The sequence below is a fragment of the Trachemys scripta genome, chromosome 11 (genome assembly GCF_013100865.1).
Source record: "Trachemys scripta elegans isolate TJP31775 chromosome 11, CAS_Tse_1.0, whole genome shotgun sequence".
NCBI classification, from domain to species: domain Eukaryota; kingdom Metazoa; phylum Chordata; order Testudines; family Emydidae; genus Trachemys; species Trachemys scripta.
In genome coordinates, this window is record NC_048308.1 from 18808361 (window position 1) to 18831442 (window position 23082).

Here is a 23082-nt window from a genome sequence, read left to right on the forward strand (position 1 = left end):
AGACATGGAAATAATTCCTTGTACTTATCTCTGTATTCCTCAATGAATGTCCTTAATTTAATCTCATAGGATATTAAGCCAAATAAAACAGACAGTTAATTGCTGGTTACTGGAGTAGAATGGAGGAATAGATTTTACTTGGCTAAAATGGGACAAGAATATTTTGATAGTCACTGAAAATTTTGTTACACTGGTTAGTGGCTACCAGGTGGGCAGCAAAACTTTGTACGCTTCTTGAAAAGAGCTTAAGTAGAAAGAAATTATTGTGTGGGTTGGTAGCAGTTAGACAACTTAGGAAAAGGCTTCCCTAAAGCTGCAATCATTATCCACTGTTTTTCTGCTGATCTGTCTTGAGGAATGGTAGCGTACTTTAAGCTAGAAACAGCACTTTTCTAATGTACTCTGACCTCAAAAACAAGATGCCGAACATAAGGTACCCCCCCCCCCCCCCCCGAGATCTTCCCTCCAGATTGTTCCTGCCAGAATAGACTATTCAATTGTGTATTTTGCAGCCAGGCAGGAACTGTGCATCACAATTCTCTCAGCTGAAGGGAAGGAAAGCTTCAGTATGGGGACTGAGAGAGTTGTTGTAGCTGGAAGGAATTTTTCACTGGCTTTTTGTCTCCATGTGTGTGAAAAATAAAGTGCTCTGAAAACTTACAAGTTCTTCCTGCCAAAAGCAGTTGTTTTCACAGCTCTCATTTTGAGAATTTCAACCTGGTTAAGGGGGGAAAAAATAAATTTTCACCTACCTGCCTTAAGCTCCCTGGATGACAGATGCTGGAAAGTGCAGTAGAATCAGTAAAAATACCAAAATAACAAATTACCCCTTAAGAATAAAAGCCTCAAACATGAATAGCTGTGTGGAGTTGAAGAGGGATTTGAACGTGATAGGAACAAAAGGAAAAGCAAAACGCATTATTAACCAACTGTATTAATTAAGCTAGAAGGAATGGTGTTTTGACATTTTTAGGGATCCCAATCACCTGATATGGCTTTGGCTTTAATTTTCTCTTGCAGTAAATTTAATGAAAAATAATTAAGTCATCTCAGAATACTGACTGTACGACTCAATCTAGCTGTATTTAAATTTAGAGATAGGACTCCAGCAAAACACTCCTAATGTTTGCTTGACATAATGGTATTTTCATTAACCTATCGGCACTGAGTGCAAGCGAAGCTTCGGAAATGGGATGCTCTGTCTTTTGTACATAGGCTACTGATATACGTGCCATGGTATAAAAATTGAAGATTAGAGCATTAATACAAGTTAAATGTTCTATTTAACGTGCATGGGAGGGAAATACATCCCTTGAGAAAAACACATTTCTGAAGCAGAAGATGTTTGGAAAGAAATAGGGAAATGATATAGCTTACTTTTCTGACACCTTCTTCCAGCATAACCCTCAGGACAGGTGCACACATTGTTTCTCACACAGTGGCCGCCATTCTTACAAGGAGGATGGCAAAGAGCTAACAAAATGAAAGCGAAGAACTCTAGGTCAATTTAGCATCATGGTTTCAAAATTTTTAAAATTGGATTGAAATCAAACCCGTAAATGTGCCACTGTCCTTTGAAAAATAGGATAACTTTGTGAGAGAGAGTGTTTAACTCATTCCAGTGTTACTCTCCCAGTTAAGAGTGGCACTTCTGTTGGAAATGCAACTCCTGTAATCTCAATGGGAATGGGGCATTCTCCGGTCAATGGGAACAAAAGTGTCTGGTTCCATTAAAGATCCTGACCTCCTTTGGTTGGGGGCAGAAAAGGAAGCATCACCTGAGGTGGTAGCTGGAGGAGGGCTAAGGTAAGCAATTGTCCATGGGTGCAACTTTTGAAAGCTATATGTGCCCTATCCCTTCAGATGGAGTCCTCTTTCATGCCTGGATCAGGGGCAACCTCTCTGATGGGGGAGAGGATATATTTTTGGCCCTTGTTAAGGAAGGAATTGTTAGCTATCTGGGAATTTGATTCCGGGTGGCGGGAGGCAACCAAGATAATTGCTGGCACCTTCTTGTGGCAGGTGTCCAGTGCTCATTCCATAGGAGGTCTGGTTCCCTGGTAAACCAGAGTTGGAAATGGACTGAGAGAAGGCATCACCTAAAGAAACTGGGGAATAGGGTTGGGGCTTCATATGTCTCATACAGTGAGGAGACAACTCCCTTTCCCCAGCTCCTTAACCTTCAAATGAGGGGAGGGTGATTGGGTCAAAGCAAGGGGCTGAGACCAGGTTTGGAGGAGTGGGGGGCTGATAGCAGCCCTCAAATATTTGGAAACAAGTATGGAAGAAATCATGACCTGTACTGTGTGAATTACTGCTGGATAGTTCCTTGATGAGTTAAGTTAATAACACAGTTCCCAGATGAGTTAAGTTAATAACACAGCAGCCTAAATAAACCCTTGCATCTTGTCTTTCTTCCTGTAAATCTGGGACAATGAACCTGGGAGGGGGAAGGGAAGTGGGGAGGGACAAGTTTGCTAAAGCAGGATGCTACATACCGCCCCTATCCCTGCAAATTAGAACCAAACCACGAGCAGTTCCAATGCTCTCCAGTGTAAATTATTTGGGAAATCAATAAGCGTTAGACCCAGAGGTGAAAGTAAGCCACTATGCCCCAGTACGGCGTACTGGCAAGAGCCGGTGCACCGTACCGGGGCGGCAATTTAAAGGCCCTGGGGCTCCCAGCAGGCCCTTTAAATTGCCGCCAGAGCCCCACTGCTGGAGCCCTGGAGTAGCAGCGGGACTCCGGGGGTTATTTAAAGGGCTGGGGCTCCCGCTGCCTCTACTGCCCTGGGCCCTTTAAATAGCTGCCGGAGCCCCGCTGCCGCTACCCCAGGGCTCCGGGGGCTATTTAAAGGGTTGGGGCAGTAGAACCAGGGGAGCCCTGGGCCCTTTAAATAGCCCCCGGAGCCCTGGGGTAGCAGTGGCAGCTGGGGGCTCCAGCAGCGGTTTAAAGGGCCGGGGCGGCTGAGCCCTGGGCCCTTTAAACTGCTGCTGGAGCCCCCGGCTGCCCCTGCTACCCCAACGGGGGAGGGGAGGGCAGGGCACAGGACAGGGCGGGCTGGGGCTGGCTCTGACCCCCCATCCCTTCTGCCTGAGGCCCCCCCCCTTCCAGGGACCAGTGCTGGCCCCAACCCAGCTCCGTACCTGTAAGTCCATATTTCTATTTTCACCCCTGGTTAAAACCATAGTAATTTTATGGGTGCTCATCATTTTAACTCCCTAAGGGAGAGGACATCCTTGAGGAGATGAGATTTTTCACCCTTTTAAGAACCTTAGCATGCTCGAAATAGAAGAGAACTTGAAAGATGCATTTTTGTGTAACTCTACAGGATGCATATAGCATGACAACTAATGGAAGCACACTCATGGGCATATATCTTGGTGTGCTCAGGTCTTTGTCAAAGGAAGGAGATAAGAGAGAAGTTTTAACTATTGATCCACTAATTGCAGCATCAATGGCCTATGATCTCTGCCTATTAGCAAAAGTTGCACTCTGCTGCTGTCTGCAGAAAATGTTTGACTAAGTATTCTTGATGTGCAGAAAAAGGTTTTTGTTTGTTAAATTTCACAGAAATATTTGCAATTTTTGGTTTGAGATGCACCTTGCTCTAAATCAAGTTCACTATAGAGTAAGATGGTGATCCCTTTTTTTGAAAAACATAAATACATGTTAGAGCAGAGCTGTATGTTAAAGTTATTAATTAGATGTTAATTCTGTCATGACTTGCTCAAATTAATTTCAGATGAATTGTTTAGTTCTCAGCAATACATAACTATTTAGTCCAATAACAACTCCTTTAAAAAAAAACTTGTATGCAGATTTCCAATGTACTATAACAGGAAAATGGCATGGATGGAGTTGACAAACCAAATTCCTGGGTATAATATGTACCGCATAAAGTCGGATAAACATTTAAATAGTCTTTATCACTTACCATATCCATTAAAGCCTGAATCTACTATCCATGTGATATATTGAACTTTCTTACCAGTTTGGCACTGGGGTCCATAGAAGCCATAAGGACAAGCACAGGTACTTGGGCGTACACAGATTCCACCATTTAGGCAAACAGGGCTACAGATAGCTGGATATAAATAGAAATTCAATCAAAATCAGTTACTCTCATTCTTTTAGTTTTAAAATATTAGGAGTTGGGCTCTCTTTGCTTCTGCATAATCTGAAAAATATCCTAGCACACTTCATTTGGACAGAGGTTTTCCCCAATGCTAGCAAAAATGTCCCATTTGTCTAGCAAGTCTGCTGTGTAGTGTATTGGCTGTCCTAGCAGTGGCTGGATTTCAGTGATGCCTTAGCATAGCTGTAAAGCATTTGGGGATCCTGTGGGATTAAAGAAATATTTTAATAGTTTATTTCAGATGTCTATCCATGATTTGCACAATTCATTTGCTTTGACTTTAGTATCTTGCCCAAGATTTTTAAAGTTTATACTTTTTCAAAGTATAGTGGCCGTTTAAAATAGCTTTTCCTTTCTAACTCTTTTGTCTTTCAGTATGTCACAGTAATAGTTTGTTTCATAAGAATTACATTATCGCAAGTGCTAAGTGTCTAAAGAAATTAAGGGTCACTAGGATATTTCAGATTAATTTAAATGCAGTTGTAGTATGCTGGAAAAATATGAAACTATAGTTTGGATGAGAGGCTACCATGGCTTCTGAAACAATCACCTACAAAATCAAAATGTGCATTCTCCATTGCTAAAAGACATTTTCTTCTTTCATATTTACATGCTCAGTACTAGTTCCTCATTTATTTTTTTATATTAATTCCTGTAGTAATTCCCAGTATGATCAGCATATTGTGCAAATCACATGGATTTCAGGTAGAGAAATGAATGCATGAGACACCAATGCTTTCTAAATGTTTACCTGTTTCACAAGAAGGACTGCTCCATCCAGTTTTGCATTTGCACTCATCTGGTGACACACATTTCCCACCATTATGACAATGTCTATTGCATATCACTGCAAAATAAGCAATTGATTTCAAGGGTAAATTTAAACATGCAAAGGATTAGGGCCAGATTCTGCTATCAGTAATACGGATACAAATTCAGCAGCAGCAACTCCACTGCAACTAAAAGAATTACTCTGGATTTATGCTGGTAAAACTGAGAGCAGAATTTGTCCCTTTGGGTTTTTTTTTATCATTCACATTTTTGACAACGTCTTGCATCTAAAATTCTTAACTTTTATGTATCTCAACTATTCTGCTGCAGAGCTAAAATTATTTTCCTGTCAAGGCAACCTTATATTTAAATCAGATGCAAGGACTACAGTTATGAAACTGTAATATATGTTTTGCCATTCAACTAATATAAAGTGTTTTGAAGGCTGGTTTCTCCCACCCCCACCCCGATGTTCTGTATATTGAACCTATTTTGTAACTTGTTTAGCACAATAACATGAATCTTAACAGCGAAGCTTGCCTGTTTGTATTCTTAAAATTAGTATTACTGTATTCACTCACACAACCTTGCATTTCATAATCGTTACTGTAAATAAAGCTTTTTTGACCATAGGTGCTTTTATGTAACAAATATTGATACAGATGTGCATATTTTTACATAACACAAATGTACTTTTGGAAAACATATTCCAAGAAATGGTTTAGCCAGTGCATTACATATATTATACTTCAATTTTCCTGCTTTATTCAATCATAATTTTGAGGAAAAATATAGGCTTTTTGTGTTTTATAATTTTCTGCAAGTGCCAAAATGGGGGTGAAAGACTAAATAGACTTATACATACTTGTTTCACATCTCGGACCAACAAATCCATAAGCACAGGAACATCTATTTTGAGCCACACAGGTTCCTCCATGCTCACAAGGTGGATCACACAACACTATACAAATCACAATTAGACAAGTGTAGAAAGGAACACAACTTAATATACTACATAATAGACTGACCAAAGGAGCTCTATGCATTTATGAGCCCAATACTCACTACTTTTTGATTTCCTACAATATCATTATTATTTTAAAATATTCTACAAAGTGGCTGCTTACAATTCCATTATGTGGGAAAAACAGGTATCACCTTAATAATACGGGAGTAACAATGCAAATATGATATAATACTACTATGGGAGTGACCAGCATATTAATTCCCATGGTAAGCCTCTTGACATACACATTTTGAACTAGATACTTTTAAATGTTTTAGAAGACTCGGAGTGAACAGACTGTTTGTGTAGTTAATATGAAAAAGTATTTGGTATTTCTTCTAGACCTGCGAATGCTCAGTAAACATGATATGGTGTCAGAGCTGTACTGAACCAAAGAAGGAGTAATTACTTCCTCCAAGTGCAATGGCTTTGCAAGGAAATTTTGTAGCAAATGCTCTCCATTTAAGCAATAGTTTTTGAATTTTTAATCAGCAATGTGGGGTCTGCAGAGAGAGCAACTAAACCATAGGCAGTACATTTCTCCACAGGATGTGATATTGTAGCATGCCATGGCTTTCTTCCGAAGGAAGAAGAGGAGGAAGCATATGGTACAAATCATAGATAAACTTGGGAAGTACTGCAACTCCAGAAAAACATCATTGTGCGAGACGGTGGGTTTTTATCTGAAATGAAGGCTATTATGAGCCAGTTTAAATAGTAAACGTGAGTTTAGGGAACTATGTGATTCAATAAAATTGAGGTTTATACGTGGAATACAAATGACTAGTCAGAAGCAGAATGCTGCAGGAAACTCCCTGAAATGTTGACATGTAGATTCAGGCTCCCAGTAACTGTATAAAATAAGCTGCTAGTAAATATGGCATGATTTCAAAGGGAAAAGCTAGAAATAAGAGGAATCCAAAATAGGATTTAAAAAGTTTACTGAAATCTAAAATTTCTATATGCTAGTGGGGAAATTCACCCCGTACAGAGGACCAGCACAAGGCCTATGTACCACTTAGTTCCCACTTATGCATTCTTTAGAGCAGTGGTCCCCAAACTTTTTCTGTCACGTCTCAACTTACTCGTAATGTAATCTATCCGTCCACTCCCCACCCAGCCGTAGCTGGGACCAGGAGCCGGGGCTGGGGCCAGGGCAAGAGCTGAGGCCGTGGCCGTGAGCAGAGCCACAATCAGAGCCGGGTGCCGCAGCTGGGAGTGGGGCCGTGGCCTGAGGCCATGGCTGGGACCAAGGCTGGGGCCAGAGGGAAGTTGGGGGCAGAGCGGGGCTGAGTGGCGCTTCCCCCTGTGGGGGCTCTCCTGCCCCCCCCGTGCCCCCACCAAATGTTCCTCTGTGCCCCCTTATGGGAGCTGCCCCACAGTTTGGGGACCCACTACTTTTGAGGGATGAATTTAACCCAAGAGGAAATACATCACACAATTAAAAATGAATGTAGCCACGTGCTTGGCAAACAGCAAGGCATTGATTTAGATCATTCTGTAAGTACATGGAGTACAGAAGAAACAGCAGGTTGGTCCACAAATCTAAACGTTAATGGCAGAGTTGTATCTGTTAAAATGGATATGAAGATAACGCAATGTTATTCCAAGGAAAATATATAATATATAACTACCTAAATCTAAAACAAAGCTTCTTCCACATTCAGAGAATAAAGTACTACTAGAAGGGAAAGTAATTGTTACAACTTATTCTTAAAACCAGTAACACTTGACAATACCTTTTCAAAAGATAAATGGGCACCTGCCACTTATGCTGGGTCTGAAAAATTATGCCACCAAGTTATCTTAAAAATGTTGGGTGTACACACCACACAATTACATAAAAAGTAGACCGAAAGCATAATGAGAGACATTTGAGATGATTTCCTAGACCTAAGATATCTGGATAGAGAATAGCACATGAAGACTAACAAATCATTAACTGCTGTGATCCAGCTGACAAGAAAAAAATATATAACATGAAATAAAGTGAATTAGGTATTGAAAAGATACACACACTCAGCCTGTGCAACTGGAAGGCTAAATAAAGTATAGATGGATCCACAAGCTGCAGGGATTCACATGATTTACATAAAGCCGTAATGTGAACATTATCCTTTCAAAAAATTTTAAGTGGCAACTAAGTGCTCAGAAGCAAAAAATATTCCATGTCAGATGTAGGACATGCATTTTGGTAATAAAAGTTAGAGAAGGCATACTCTAAGGAAGTGATTTTAATAAACCACTTTGACACTAACAATTTAAATGAATGGTATTTGGTATTAGTTCTGCTCCTGAGGTATTTTAATGCATATCGTTGGTGTTGAAGTTGTACTGGATGATTATTTAATTTGGTCAAAAGTCCTTACACACAATGAAAGATGTAGGCAAATTATGCATTTAGTGTGTGAAATACATAATCTTGGGACATTTTTTTAATGTATCTGTAGTGGAAAAAAGTTGAACAAAGATGGATTAATTTCTGACCCAGATAAAATAAAAGCACTTCTTGAAACACCAATTCCTAAACATAAAGAGATCTACAGAGGCTCATGGGTATGATAAACGGTTTGGGGAAAATTTTAATTCCAAATTTCTAAGATCAATAGATCTTTAGAGAATTGCTGAAAAATGATAATGCCTCAGATTTATAGTACAGATATAAAAAGGCATATCAGTAAGCAAATACTTAGCATCCGTTTTAACATAATGAAGCCAATTCCACTGCCAGTATATGGATTTTATGAAGAATTAGTTGTATGGCCAAGTACCAATATATTAAACAACAAACGTGTCCTTGTTCCATTTGTAAATGGTACGTGGACTGTCCTGATTTCTGCAAGTATATTTATCAATCGTAACTATTCACTGAATAACTAGATCATTTTTTCAGTTTAGGATTGTGATTGGTCATCTAAATCATAGTCTTGTTTTTGCTATCTGAATGGATTACTGGAACTTTTAAAACAGGAGATAAGGAATAGCAGTTAACAAACAACAAAAAACTAATTGTCTTGATAGTGCATGTCATGATATAACATTATAAACAAGACTTCTGTAAAGGAAAATAAAGTGTCTCTACTCTATTAGAATTCTTTTGACCATGTCATGAAAAAGAATTGATAAAGGAGAAGTGGTTGGCATAACTTATTTGGACTTTCAAAAACCTTTAATAAGTCTCTCAACAGGCTATTTAGGAAATTAAGTTTATTTTTATGGAGTGCATTTGTGTTTATTTACGTAGTTACAGTATCTCAAAGCTATAGGGTTACATTTTGCTCAGATTAATTAGTTATGTAGTTGCAAATGGCAATCTTAATGTTTACATTTCCTGATTTCTTGTGATTTTTTAACTATGCAGCCTTCAATACTGCATTAATATAGTTTTATGAATTTGAAATCCGTAAGACTGAAGAGCTTAGCTGATTTGCTTTGGGACCATACTATGCATGTAAACTGTGACATGAAGCTAAATTCAGTGTTGATGTAAGAGTGCACAACTCCATTGGTGTCAACATTTGCAATTCCAGGCTTGGCTGAAATCAGGAAGTGCAGAGGTGATTGAAAAGGGGCCTGGGATAGGGGGAGGTGTGGGGGGGAGAGTCAAACTTTTCTCAAACATCTGAAGAGGTTTATGTAGCTTTAGTTTAAGTTTAGCAAATAAATCTTTCCCAAACTTTATCTGAACTAATTCATTCCCCTATGATAGCTATTGGAGTAACTCATGGTGTCTCATACTGCTGGATTTTCATGATTCTAGAGTAACTTGTTCTACTGAATATAATTATACTTTGAGGAAGCAGACGAGGGAAATAATGGATATTTATAAAGAAAAGATATTTGGCATTGATCCTAAATTATGTTAAGTAACTATAGCAACCCATATCTCTGGACTGTAACAGCCTGATCCAAAGCTTATGGAAGTCAATGGGAGTCTTATAGCTTGGAAACTAGGAGCCATTGCATTAGTCAATCTACTGTATGCATGTGCATTTGAAAGACTACAACACAGGGATAGCATTTGCATACAAGATTTTCTTTATTAATCAGGAATGAACCATGTTCGAAAACTATACACTTTTCTGGACACACAGGTGTCTAAAGACAGGCAGCAGTGCACCATGATTTTAAAGTACATGACCATGTGCTTTATTTCATGTGTGAAGATGGTTACATAAAATTTGTGTGACCAAGTACTATGACAGGCAATTTAAACTAAGTGACGTTCAAATGTATTATTCCTTCTTTCACTGTGTATTTTGCATGAAAGACATCAAGTAATTATGTCCACTTCAGTGGACTTCCTTCGTCCTGCCCTTTCCACATTTTAAGATGTATTTGAACTGTGGAAAAAACATGCTGTTTGTGATGTCAAAACATTTTACACTTATTGTGACATTTTAATATTAAATATAGGTTAAAGAAATTCTGCTGCTGGAGAGAAGCAGAAGGTGAAAACAGCATGTTAGCTGCAGAGAGAGAGAGAAAGAGAGCATGCGCTATCACGTAGTATAAGAAATGCATCTAGTAGGCCATTCCCTCAGTAATAGAAATACAATGTGTGTTTTAAATTCTTTTCTAAAACATATTTGCTCTATATTAGGAAACACAATTTCCCACAAACATTTTATAAATTGTACAAAAGTATCAGAGTGATTTTTTTGTTTAAAACCTTTTCGGATGGCATAAAATTTCAGTAAGGAGAGAACTATTGTGACAAATAGTCAATCTTGCTGTCAAATTTATATAATATTTATAATTTAAAACCCAAAGATGAGAAGTTGAGATGTTATTAGTGTTTTCTATGAACATCAGATTTTTTTAAAAGAAACAATCTACCACAACCCTCACCTCTGAAAGTACTTTCATTGTGTTTAATTTTTATTTTAAAATGAGATCATACCATTTTTACAGGTCTTGCCGCTATACCCTTTGGAATACCTGCAAATATCAGGGACTGTGCACATTTTGAGACTCAGTTCTACAAATTGCTTAAATGTTATAGACTTGTTACTTAAACTCTAGGAAATGGATATGCAGCCTGTACATACTATGACTTGCAGACCTGCATACTTTCAAGTAAATCAAGGGTCCATGTTTGATTTCACTTATGTACTATTCTGTTTCAGCATTTGAGAGAACTAAGCAACACCAGAACAGACCATCATTAGAAACTGTTTACTGTAAAAATTGTAAAATTATTTCTCTTCCAACACAGATGACTAGAACAAGCCTATGATAGGTAGAGATAAGGTTTGAATACGCACACGAAAAAAGAAAAAAAAAAAAAAAAAGAGTAATCTGGCCAGCATCCAACACCACAATTTTCCATTTGAATAAAAATGGATTGAAGCCTTTGTTTGAATTTAGGGCACATAGAGAAAGAAGATACAGTGAAGGTGTATAACAAAAATGTATAAGTGACAAGTATAGATTTTTAGATTGGCAATCTGTTTGTCATGGTAGAGCCCAATACAGTTCCCATTATAGTAAATGGAAAGAATCCCACTGATTTCAATGTGCATTGAATCAAACTCAACATTCCTAGTACAGTACGTTTGTCTTTGGTCAGGATATACTGCATTTAAGAAGAGTATTTTATTCATTTCTATTTGTAAAAAGTATTTATGAGCATCTAGCACATTTATCAAAAAAGCAACAATAAAAGCATCAATCTTTTAAAAAAAATTATAGTCAGCTTCATTAAGCCAAAGTATCATAGTGAGCTAACGCACATCTTGGATTGGGCCCCAAACAACAGATAGAAAGGACTGAGGTCCACCAATGCCCAAGACCACCTACACACAATCACAGGAAATGGAATATTTGGGCAGGAGAAGTATTCAGCTAATCATACTGATGATCCTTATGAGCAGCCTTCAACTACTTAAAGGGGTTTCCAAAGAGGATGGAGTTCAGCTGTTCTCAGTGGTGGCACATGACAGAACAAAGAGCACTGGTCTCAAGTTGCAGTGGGAGAGGTCTAGGTTGGATATTAGGAAAAACTATTTCACTAGGAGGGTCGTGAAGCACTGGAATGAGTTACCTAGGGAGGTGGAGGAATCTCCATCCTTAATGGTTTTTAAGGCCCGGCTTGACAAAACTCTGGCTGGGATGATTTAGTTGGTGTTGGCCCTGCTTTGATAAGGGGGTTGGACTAGATGACCTCCTGAGGTCTCTTCCACTCCTAATATTCTATGAGTCTAAGGCTGAAACCCCCATTGGCACATAGTCCTTTCCAATATACCCTGGAAAAATATTCTTTTCTGTCCCAGATTCAAATACCACCTCGACCACTCTGTGTGTGTGCAAGAATCACCTTGAGTAAATATTTCATCCTTTTCATATCCCAAACCATGGTTGGTGGCTAGAGGACAGATTCTCAAAGTCAGTGAGAATTAAGCACCTAATTCACCTAGATGTTTTTGTAAATCCCACAAAATCCTGCATTTTTAGGTGCATAAGTACCTTTGTAAAACTGGCCCTAAGCAACTGTCTTTTTTCCCCTTTAGTCACATCTATGTGGATAGTAGAAGACTCAGCTGAAGAAAATATAGATTATACGATGAAATCTAAGACACTTTGTACCTATATAGCAGTTGTATCCAGTGTATCCAATCTTACAGGGGCATGTGTTGGGAGCTGTACATTCCATATTCCTTCCACATGGATTTTGACAAACAGCTAATAAAATAACTGAATAAAAGTTACAAGAACCAATAAAACACATAAAAATGATTGCTGAGTTAGATAGTAACGGACAGATTCTACCCTTGGTTACTTGTGTAGTTTTCAGCACAGAATTGAGCCAAAGAGTATATCTAGTGCAGAACCCTAGGGGTTCTTCACAAAATGTTACGGGGGTTCTTGGGAAAAAATTCCCTAATGGCAGACAGAGCTGTACCTAGGGACCCCAGGCAGCATGGGGCCAGCAACCTGGAGCCCCGGGACTTCCAAGAGCTAAGCAGATCAAAGCAAGCATATCTATCATACTGAGGAGATTTAAACTTAAAGACTCCTTATAAGAAATGGAAAGGGAGGTGGATATTTTTGGCTGTTTTTAAAATTAAATAGGCAGCTAGGATTGTTTTTAAAATTATTACGAAGACCAAGTTTAAGCTTTGTTTGTTTGCCTGGACTGCTCAAGACCTGAATGCTTGTGTAGGAGGAACTCTTTGAGTTGGCTTCTTAAATACCTTCATGCTGTTTCACATCTGATATTCCTTGATGAAACAGAGGAGCCTTGTTTTATAACAGGCTTATTCAAAGCTACGAAAGTGAGATCTTGGAAGAGTGTTGTTGTTTTCATACTGTAATAAAAATACTGTAATGATAAATAATAATTAATAGTGTGTAATAAGCATGTCATAAAAACAAATTTTATATTTCCAAGATCACTGCTTTTATCATTTATATTCAGGTAAAGGAGAAAATCCAAATCCCTGGAAATATTCATTTTTAGGAGGGGATTCGTGAGACTTGACATCTTAGTGAAAGGGGTTCACAGGTTGTTAAAGTTTGGGAACCACTGATTTCTAGTGTAAACTGTTAAACTTTCAGAGTGACACATGCCCCTCTGCAGAAGGCTGACAAAAAGTATATGCACTGCCAAGCAAAACAAATGTCTAGGCCTTTTGCACAGGGCTGTATTTCATAAATGTATCAGGACAATTAAAAAAGCTATTAGATTTTGATGATATGGCAGCTCTGATCACTGTTCCTAAAATAATCTCCCATCATAGCAAACAGGAAAGTAATAAGAATGACTTTCAGGCTGGGAAATAAATAGGAAATAGACTTTTATTTCATGACTAAAAATGCCGACCATGTAGCAACAATTCTAGTTAAGCAGTATTTCTGGATTTTGTGCAGAATGTCTTGTCAGACTAATGTCAAGAAAAATGTATTTGAATTTTTGCCCAGTTTAATCAGTTGTGACTATCTGCTGTCAAAATTCCATTTCCAGTGGCTTTTCCTTTCCCATTAAACAAATTATAATTATTATTCATTTGGTAACGACAAAGCTGTGACTTTTCCTCCTTGACAAGTGGCCATCCTTAATTGTGACTATTAGTGCACTGGTTCTAGAGTCACTCCCCCTGCCCAGGAATATTGTAAGACCAGCATATTTTCCAGAACTCTAGAGACATCACATTTTCAAGAGAATATCTGTTCCAAAATAGGTTTTATTTTCTACAGAAAACTTTTGTGCCCATATAAAAAGGGATTAGAATGAAAAAATCCTTCAAACTGCTCCTAAGGCAATAACGGTTCAAGAAATAGACTGCATTCCACAGAGATCGACCTCTACCTGCCCCTACTGCAAGGATTGTTAGCTGTCAGTAACTCTACATTGAACGTGGTTGGGGGTGGAGAATAAAGAGGTGAGCCATGCATTTGGCTTGAATTCTATGGTCTTGATTCTAAAGGTGTAGATCTGCCAATAACAAGCACAACAAAATACCAGAACAGAATGTTCTGTTGACCTCCTTTCCAATGTTGAAATGATTCACCTGGGATAGAAAATTACTGTACAAGCTCCATTGCCGGGTACCCTAAAGAATCCTATATAACTTAAACAGCTGCTCCTAGTCACTTACTACTGTCTGTATGCACCTTGTTAAATAAAACTAATCCCAGAGGAGGAACAGCATTTCCTTCCATATTTTATTAGTTAAAATGCCTTTAAAGTTACAGGCCTACATCACTTTAGTACAGTGGGAAATGGAAGCAAGAACATAAATAACATATTTCATTATGATTTAAAAATCATCACAGTGAACATTTCAGAGCACCAGTCTGTGAGGATATGTGGCACGTTAAAGTTAAAATGTACTGGACAAAACATGCAAAAATATATTCTGAACAAGAATCCTGTTTTGGCTAGGTATGGCTTAGATGAAATAATTTCATCTGTTGTTTCTCTGATTCTGTAGATATGGTTTAAAAAAAGGCACTGAAAAATAACAGCTCTGTAAACGTTGTGGAATGTCTAACACACTTGGTCAGTGATTAGCAATGTGCCATGAACCTGCTGAATGTGTACCACTATTATTTATTGGCAATATAGTACTTGTCCTTTAAGGGTATGTCTACACAGCAAAGAAAAACCCACGGCTGGCCCGGACCAGCCAACTTGAGTTTGCGGGGCTCAGGCTGTGAGGCTGTTTCATTGGTGTGTCGACTTCCGGGCTTGGGATGGAGCCCGAGCTCTGGGATCCTCCCACCAGGCTTCAGCTTGAGCCTTGGTCTACATGGCAATGAAACAGCCCTGAAGCCCGAGTCGGCTGGCACGGGCCAGCCGTGGGTTTTTCTTTGCTATGTAGACATTGGACGCTGATCCTGATTTGTTTTAAGTTTCCCTCCTTCACTTCACAATGTAGGTTAGTCCTTTAGCACAAACAAATGCACTCATTTGTGTACACATGCACAAACCACAATAGGCCCCTGGCCCTCCTGTTTCCTTTCTGTAACTCTGCAGGTGACTGTAGCTCTCTTCTTCTCAAACCTTCAAGAGGTTCTATCTCCATGACGTGCTATAGGGCCTCACTATCTCATCTTAACACTGAACTATTAATAAATAACAATATTAGTGCCTTCCACTCAGAAACGACAAAGCCCTTTACAAACTGAGCACTTAGGACCAAAGTATGGTGGTGCTGTAGTGAAAGATGGGGAAAGGCCCTCCTCTCAGCTCACCTGCAGAGGGCTGAGTTGGTGCCAGAGAGTGCAAGAGAGTTCGGGAGGACTCTCGCTCTGCCTGCAGAGCTGGTGGTACCAGAAAGAGCAAGGTGAAGGCGAGATGATAGCCCTGCTCCCACTTACACTGTCAGGGAGCTGCTAAAGAAAGTGTTCTCAGTCAGAGCTGCAGCACTTTTGGAAAATCTGGCCACTTCATTTAGATACCTAAATCTGAGCTAAGATCATTGAAAAATCTGCCTGGCACATTCGAAAGTAGGAGGGTTATTTGGACGGAAGAGTCTCTTAATGAAGGATCTCAAAGGAGGAGGGAGCCACAACTATGTTTAGAGTCAGAGAACAAAAGTCTTTGTCCTAAATGAGGAAAGAAAAACAATAAAAAAAGGTTGGTTTGGTTCAGAAGAAATATTAAACTCTGGGCTGATTTTTATTTGCCCCAAACTAGTTCCCCTAGGCTTAATTTTGAGCACACATTTTAAAAAAATAGTCTGGATTCTGTCGCACAAAATAAACATCACTTACTGTAGTATATATTATCTTGGAATATTTTCAGCCATTCCTGTTAAGCACAGGTCATATTTCTTAAGCACCACAGGTATCAAACCTTGCTACAGATGGGCTGCTTCCTTTATCTAAACAAATTCCATTATGAAATAAGATGGTGGCAGCTCTCAGCAGACGGTATGAGGCTGTCGTCAGTTTCACTCATTGTTAGATCACAATACTGGAGATGCTGCATCCAAGCGTAAAGATTTCAAAAAGCTTGGACTCGTTCGAGCTTTGATCATCTGCTCAGTTTTGTTGTCTGTTCTTAAAGGGAACTATTGTTTCAGGGGAAATCAGTACCGTCCTGGCTGGACTGTCAGGTGTTTCAGCAGAGATGATGGCAGTCCTTAATTCAAGGAATTATCATCATCTTTCCACCCCCTGTCAGGATGAGTCTGCTGCTTTTGACATGGAAAGAAACATCAACAGCTGGGGGTACAATAGATGTTCCTCAGGCAGATCCAGAAAGGGAGGCATTTTTGGTACTGTTCCAGGCAGGTGCACAGTAAAACTTTTGATGGAACAGGCTCATAGAAGAAACAGGCTTGTTATTTAGTCAGGTGACATGGTTAGCAGCAAGAGAAAAATAAAGGATGTTTGTGTATTGTATCATCAAACTCTGAGACCGAGAATTATGTTGGTGATAAAGGATTTCATCTTACGGACTTTGTAGAGGGATTTGCAGTAGGTCTAGTGATCCAAGGTGAAGAGAGGGGAGCTAAGGAATGGCAGCTAAATTATATATTTGAAGAAAAATAACAATCTACTTGATAATGCTGCTTATATACAAAGAAGATGTGTGTGTCTCTGTAAGGCCAGAATTTGGGAACCAGCCATTCTGTACTAAGTATGGCTCTGGGAGTGCTCTGGTTCTTAGACTTCTGGGTATCTCTCCTGTCCCTGGTGCAAGATAGGGCAGCCTCAGGACTGCACTGCCTTATGCCTGTGTACCCTTCCTGGGCAAGTTCAGGAAACAGCTGGGGGTTATTGTGCCCGCGGTGTGGTCCCCTTTCCTGGGTAGATTCCAATATGCCTCCCCTAGATTGGGAACAGTTTGCTACATAGCCCAGAGAGGGCTACAGCTTCTGTACCCCACCTGGGGATTCCACCATATTGTGGGAAGTCAGAGGAAGCCAGTAAAGCCAGCTTGAATGCCGCTGTGCACTCCTGGAGCAGTGTAAAATAACCTTAGTGGGGGGGCAGAATCTGGCCCATTATTTGTGTGCATAATATGAGAACATGAGTGTAAAAGGGAATTAAACAGACAATGCAAACATTTTGCCTATTAATCTTAGCAATGCAAGGCTAGTTACTGTATCGGCTTTTCTAAGTGATTTCAACAGAGGATTTAATGATAGGTAAGCGAATTCACTCCTTTTAAACAGTATATAATACTATTGTTTCTCTGAGGTCCTTTAAGCTGTCTAATAAATGAGTCAATAGATTATGAATACACTTCTGGAACTATGCATGTCAGGTGGCAAGGTCAGTTCCCTATTCAGAAGACTCATAGACTCATAGACTCATAGACTTTAAGGTCAGAAGGGACCATTATGATCATCTGGTCTGACCCCCTGCATGCTGCAGGCCATAAAACCGTCCCTACCCCTTCCCTGGACTCTGCTGTTGAAGTCCCCAATCCTGTTTTAGGTGACTTCAATCGGCAGAAACCCTCCTGCTAGAGATCCCTGCCCCATGCTGCGGAGGAAGGCGAAAAACCTCCAGAGGCTCAGCCAATCTGCCCTGGAGGAAAATTCCTTCCCGACCCCAAATATGGCGATCAGTAAGACCCCGAGCATATAGGCAAGAGTCTCCAGCCTGACCCCTGTCAGCCATTATACAATTTACCTACCATTTCTTGGTTTTCCTTGACTACTATGTTTTACCATTAAACCATTCCCTCCATAAATTTATCTAACCTAATCTTAAAACCAGACAGGTCCGTCGCCCCCACCGTTTCCCTCGGAAGGCCGTTCCAATATTTCACCCCTCTGACGGTCAGAAACCTTCGTCTGATGGGATTTAAAATTGCTTTCCAAGGTAGCAGAAACTTGTTGTTTAGCAAAACCTAAATTGTCCATGGCATATGAAGTTTGTGTGGACTTCTGGAGCCTAATTCAGATCTTTCTTACACCAATTTTACATGATTGTAATTCCATTGACTTCAAAAGCATGACTCCTGCCTTAAGTCATGGTAAATGTAATCAAAATCAGGCATGCTGTTTCTATTGATTAACACTGGCAAAATAAAAATACCATTCATCTTAGGAAAAATCTGTTTGTTCTGAGCAATAAAACAAGTTTGTTCATTATTTCAAAAGAAAACCAGGCTTTGAAAAAAAATGTGATCCCAACTGACAAATCCCACAAACTCACAATAAAAAAAATCATTTTGCACAGTGATTAGCATCGAAAATATTGAAGGGTATTCAGCAGTTTCTTTTTTCTCTTACCTTGACATGTAATTCCATCACCATTGTATCCAGGGGGACAATGGCCACATTTAAATCCTCCATCTTTGGCTGGCTCACACTGCACTCTGTTAAAACATGGCGAATTAGCACATGTGATTTTGTTCTTCAGGTGCAGCAGCCCATTAATAGTTTTTGATAGAGCCAAATGATCCACCGCTGAGGCATATGACTTTCTGATTGCAGTTGTTTGTTCTGGAATCCTTGCTTGAACAAACGTTCTGGGAAGTATTGGAAAGTTAGCACTTTGGGGAGCCATACCCGAAAAAGGAGCTCTCAGACGGAAGGAGGAGGTTAATGGTGCTGTCAAAGCAGATGTCCTTGGCTGGTCTGTTCTAAAAGCATGGGCTGGTTTAGTCTTTGTAGTTGCAATCCTACTGGACCGTTTTCCAAGAGAAACGTCAAATGTTGGCTGGATCCGTTGAACAGCATGTGGCCTTGTAAGTAATAAACTTGTGTTCTTATCATGATTGGGAGAAACAGTCCCAGCTGCATGTGATCTAACATTTAGCTTATAATCAGAGGAGATCTGGGTTGTCATTTTGACAGTTGCTGCTTTGGGGTTAGGTTCTTGGAGCAGAAGTAGATCATGTGTAGAATTTTTTATTTTTACTTTATTATGGGAAGATGCTCTTTGAAGTAGTGAGGAGTCGGGATCAGTATTCCTTGTATCTGATGCCTGAGGATGGGAAACCCTCCTTTTCAAAATAAGTGATTGAATATCAGTGACTGTGGGGTTTCTTGTCATAAGGTAAGTTTGTTCTAGTCTTGGGATTTGAGCCTGGGAAAGTTTAGAATAAATATTTCTTGACTTTATGACAACTTTTTCTTGGTAGGAGCCTTTAGCATCTATATTACCTCTCTCAGCAGTATCTGTACGACTGTAGGAAGATCTTGACACTAGAGTTAAAGGAAGATATGTATTAGTAAATCTACAAGTCTAAATCCACAAAAGGAACAATGATGCATCATCTTGATCAATAAGTAACACGGTATCATCAACACAGAAGAATGAAATCCACTATACACAGGAAGAGACATTATAATAAGTCCTGAATAACTGAGTCTATTATTGTTTGTTTGGATTGTGGTATCACCAAGGAGCCCAGTTGTGAACCAGGGTCTCCTTGTGCTGGGCACTGTACAAACACTTAGTAAAAAAGACTCTGCCCTGAAGAGCATACAGTCCAAGTATAAAGTGAGAGAGAACAGATGGACACGGAGAGATGGAGCAGAAGGAAATGATGAGACAGTATAGTTTGCATGATGGACAGTGGTTCTGGCACACAAGCCACTATCAAGTTTTTGTAGGCATCGTGGCAAAGGAGGGTTTTTTAAGGAGGGATTTGAAAGAGGAAAATATGGTGGCTTTGGGGATGTTTATGGGGAGCTCCTTCCAAGGAGGAGCAGCATGGGAGAAAACACAAAGGTGCTTGTTTGAAAATATAACAAGTGGATGATAAAGACTGGCACCATTGGCAGAGTGGGAGTTGGGGTAGACTTTTCAGTAGTTGTATGAGATGCTAGATGAGGAGGGGATGGGCTGTGAAAGGTGTTGAAAGTGAAGACAACTAGTTTGAATCTATTCTTTCAGAAATATTAATTGCCACATGCTATGTCTAATGAATGAAGAAGCTATTTTTAACAAGTTCTGGCATGCTCACTCCATGCCATGGGGCACATTTGAGGCTGTGGGACTGTGCCCTAGGCATACAATCCTTACATAATTATTCATCACTTTTTATATAGTTGTTTAAGGACTACATAAATATCAATAATCTTTACAATGCTCCTTCTGAGGTTGGTGGTATTACCATAGCTAACCAATGAAAAATCTGAAGTACAGAGATTAAGTGACTTGACAACGGTCAAGGAGAGTTAGAATCAGAGCAAGGACTGGAACACAGGAGTTCCTGGCTCCCAAAGCAGTGTTCATTGAACTAGTAAACCATATCCTTCTCTCAGCTGATGATGTTGTGTTATTTTCTCTCCTGGAACACAATGGGGCATTGTGCCAGAGTTGGACGCTGGTAGTGATTCATGCAATGGACAACAGAAGTAAATAAATACAAGTATTGTACTGCACAATACAAGATTGACAAATGATCAGAAGAGTGTGGAAAAAGGGGCAGAGGAGAGAGGAAAGAGAGAAGAAGAATTCAGAGATAACAGAGAAAAAGAGAAAATAGGAGAAGTAAAGGGATTTTTAAAAATGAATGAGAGAAAGATGAAAGAAATATCCCCAGAGATAATTATCAGTCACAGACAAGAAGTACTGCTTCTAGAAAATTCAATTCAGGGATCAAGAAGCGACAGGAGTGACAGTGGAGGCCTGAATAGCCACTTTGACAAATTTCTGAAATGAACACTAATAATAGCTTTGAGCTCCAGCCATCACAGTGGAATCATAGATTCATAGACTTTAAGGTCAGAAGGGACCATTATGATCATCTAGTCTGACCTCCTGCACAATGCAGGCCACAGAATCTCACCCACCCACTCCTGTAACAAACCCCTAACCTATGTCTGAGTTATTGAAGTCCTCAAATCGTGGTTTAAAGACTTCAAGGTGCAGAGAATCCTCCAGCAAGTGACCCATGCCCCACGCTGCAGAGGAAGGTGAAAAACCTCCAGGCCCTCTGCCAATCTGCCCTGTAGGAAAATTCCTTCCCGACCCCAAATATGGCGATCAGTTAAACTCTGAGCATGTGGACAAGACTCACCAGCCAGCACCCAGGAAAGAATTCTCTGTAGTAACTCAGATCCCACCCCATCTAACATCCCATCACAGACCATTGAGCATATTTACCTGCTTATAATCAAAGATCAATTAATGGCCAAAATTAGGCTATCCCATCATACTATCCCCTCCATAAATTTATCAAGCTTAGTCTTGAAGCCAGATATGTCTTTTTCCCCCACTACTCCCCTTGGAAGGCTGTTCCAGAACTTCACTCCTCTAATGGTTAGAAACCTTCATCTAATTTCAAATCTAAACTTCCTAATGTCCAGTTTATATCCATTTGTTCTTGTGTCCACATTGGTACTAAGCTGAAATAATTCCTCTCCCTCCCTAATATTTATCCCTCTGATATATTTATAAAGAGCAATCATATCTCCCCTCAGCCTTCTTTTGGTTAGGCTAAACAAGCCAAACTCTTTGAGTCTCCTTTCATAAGACAGGTTTTCCATTCCTTGGATCATCCTAGTAACCCTTCTCTGTACCTGTTCCAGTTTGAATTCATCCTTCTTAAACATGGGAGACCAGAACTGCACACAATATTCCAGATGAGGTCTCACCAGTGTCTTGTATAATGGTACTAACATCTCCTTATCTTTACTGGAAATACCTTGCCTGATGCATCCCAAGACTGCATTAGCGGCTCATAGTCATCCTGTGATCAACCAATAGTCCGAGGTCCTTCTCCTCCTCTGTTACTTCCAACTGATGTGTCCCCAATTTATAACCAAAATTCTTGTTATTAATCCCTAAATGCATGACCTTGCACTTTTCACTATTAAATTTCATCCTATTACTATTACTCCAGTTTACAAGGTCATCCAGATCTTCCTGGATGATATCCTGGTCCTCCTCTGTATTAGCAATACCTCCCAGCTTTGTGTCATCCACAAACTTTATTAGCACATTCCCACTTTTTGTGCCAAGGTCAGTAATAAAAAGATTAAATAAGATTGGTCCCAAAACTGATCCCTGAGGAATTCCACTAGTAACCTCCTTCCAGCCTGACAGTTCACTTTTCAGTACGACCCGTTGTAGTCTCCCTTTTAACCAGTTCCTTATCCACCTTTCAATTTTCATATTGATCCCCATCTTTTCCAATTTAACTAATAATTCCCCATGTGGAACTGTATCAAATGCCTTACTGAAATCGAGGTAAATTAGATCCACTGCAAATTAACTTTGTCTAAAAAATCTGTTACCTTCTCAAAGAAGGAGATCAGGTTGATTTGGCACGATCTACCTTTTGTAAAACCATGTTATATTTGGTCCCAATTACCATTGACCTCAATGTTCTTAACTACTTTCTCCTTCAAAATTTTTTCCAAGACCTTGCATACTACATATATCAAACTAACAGGACTATAGTTACTCGGATCACTTTTTTTCCTTTCTTAAAAATAGGAACTATGTTAGCAATCCTCCAGTCATATGGTACAACCCGCGAGTTTACTGATTCATTAAAAATTCTTGCTAATGGGCTTGCAATTTCATGTGCCAGTTCCTTTAATATTCTTGGATGAAGATTATCTGGGCCCCCCGATTTAGTCCCATTAAGCTGCTCGAGTTTGACTTCTACCTCGGATGTGGTAATATCTACCTCCATAACCTCATTCCCATTTGTCATCCTACAATTATCCCTAAGCTCCTCATTCACCTCATTAAACACTGAGGCAAAGTATTTGTTTAGATATTGGGCCATGCCTAGAT

The 23082-nt window shown here is 39.6% G+C and overlaps 1 protein-coding gene across 1 annotated transcript in view; it reads right to left on the minus strand.

The window, feature by feature from the left end:
• The window catches only part of LOC117885140 (von Willebrand factor D and EGF domain-containing protein-like), a 263371-nt gene that overhangs the window by 38305 nt on the left and 201984 nt on the right, over positions 1-23082 (minus strand). The window contains exons 22-26 of the mRNA XM_034786325.1: positions 18615-19532; positions 5776-5871; positions 4891-4986; positions 3993-4088; positions 1378-1473 (exon numbers count right to left, since the gene is read on the minus strand). Of these exons, the coding sequence (XP_034642216.1) occupies positions 1378-1473; positions 3993-4088; positions 4891-4986; positions 5776-5871; positions 18615-19532 (1302 nt within the window). The remainder of the gene's footprint in view (positions 1-1377; positions 1474-3992; positions 4089-4890; positions 4987-5775; positions 5872-18614; positions 19533-23082) is intronic.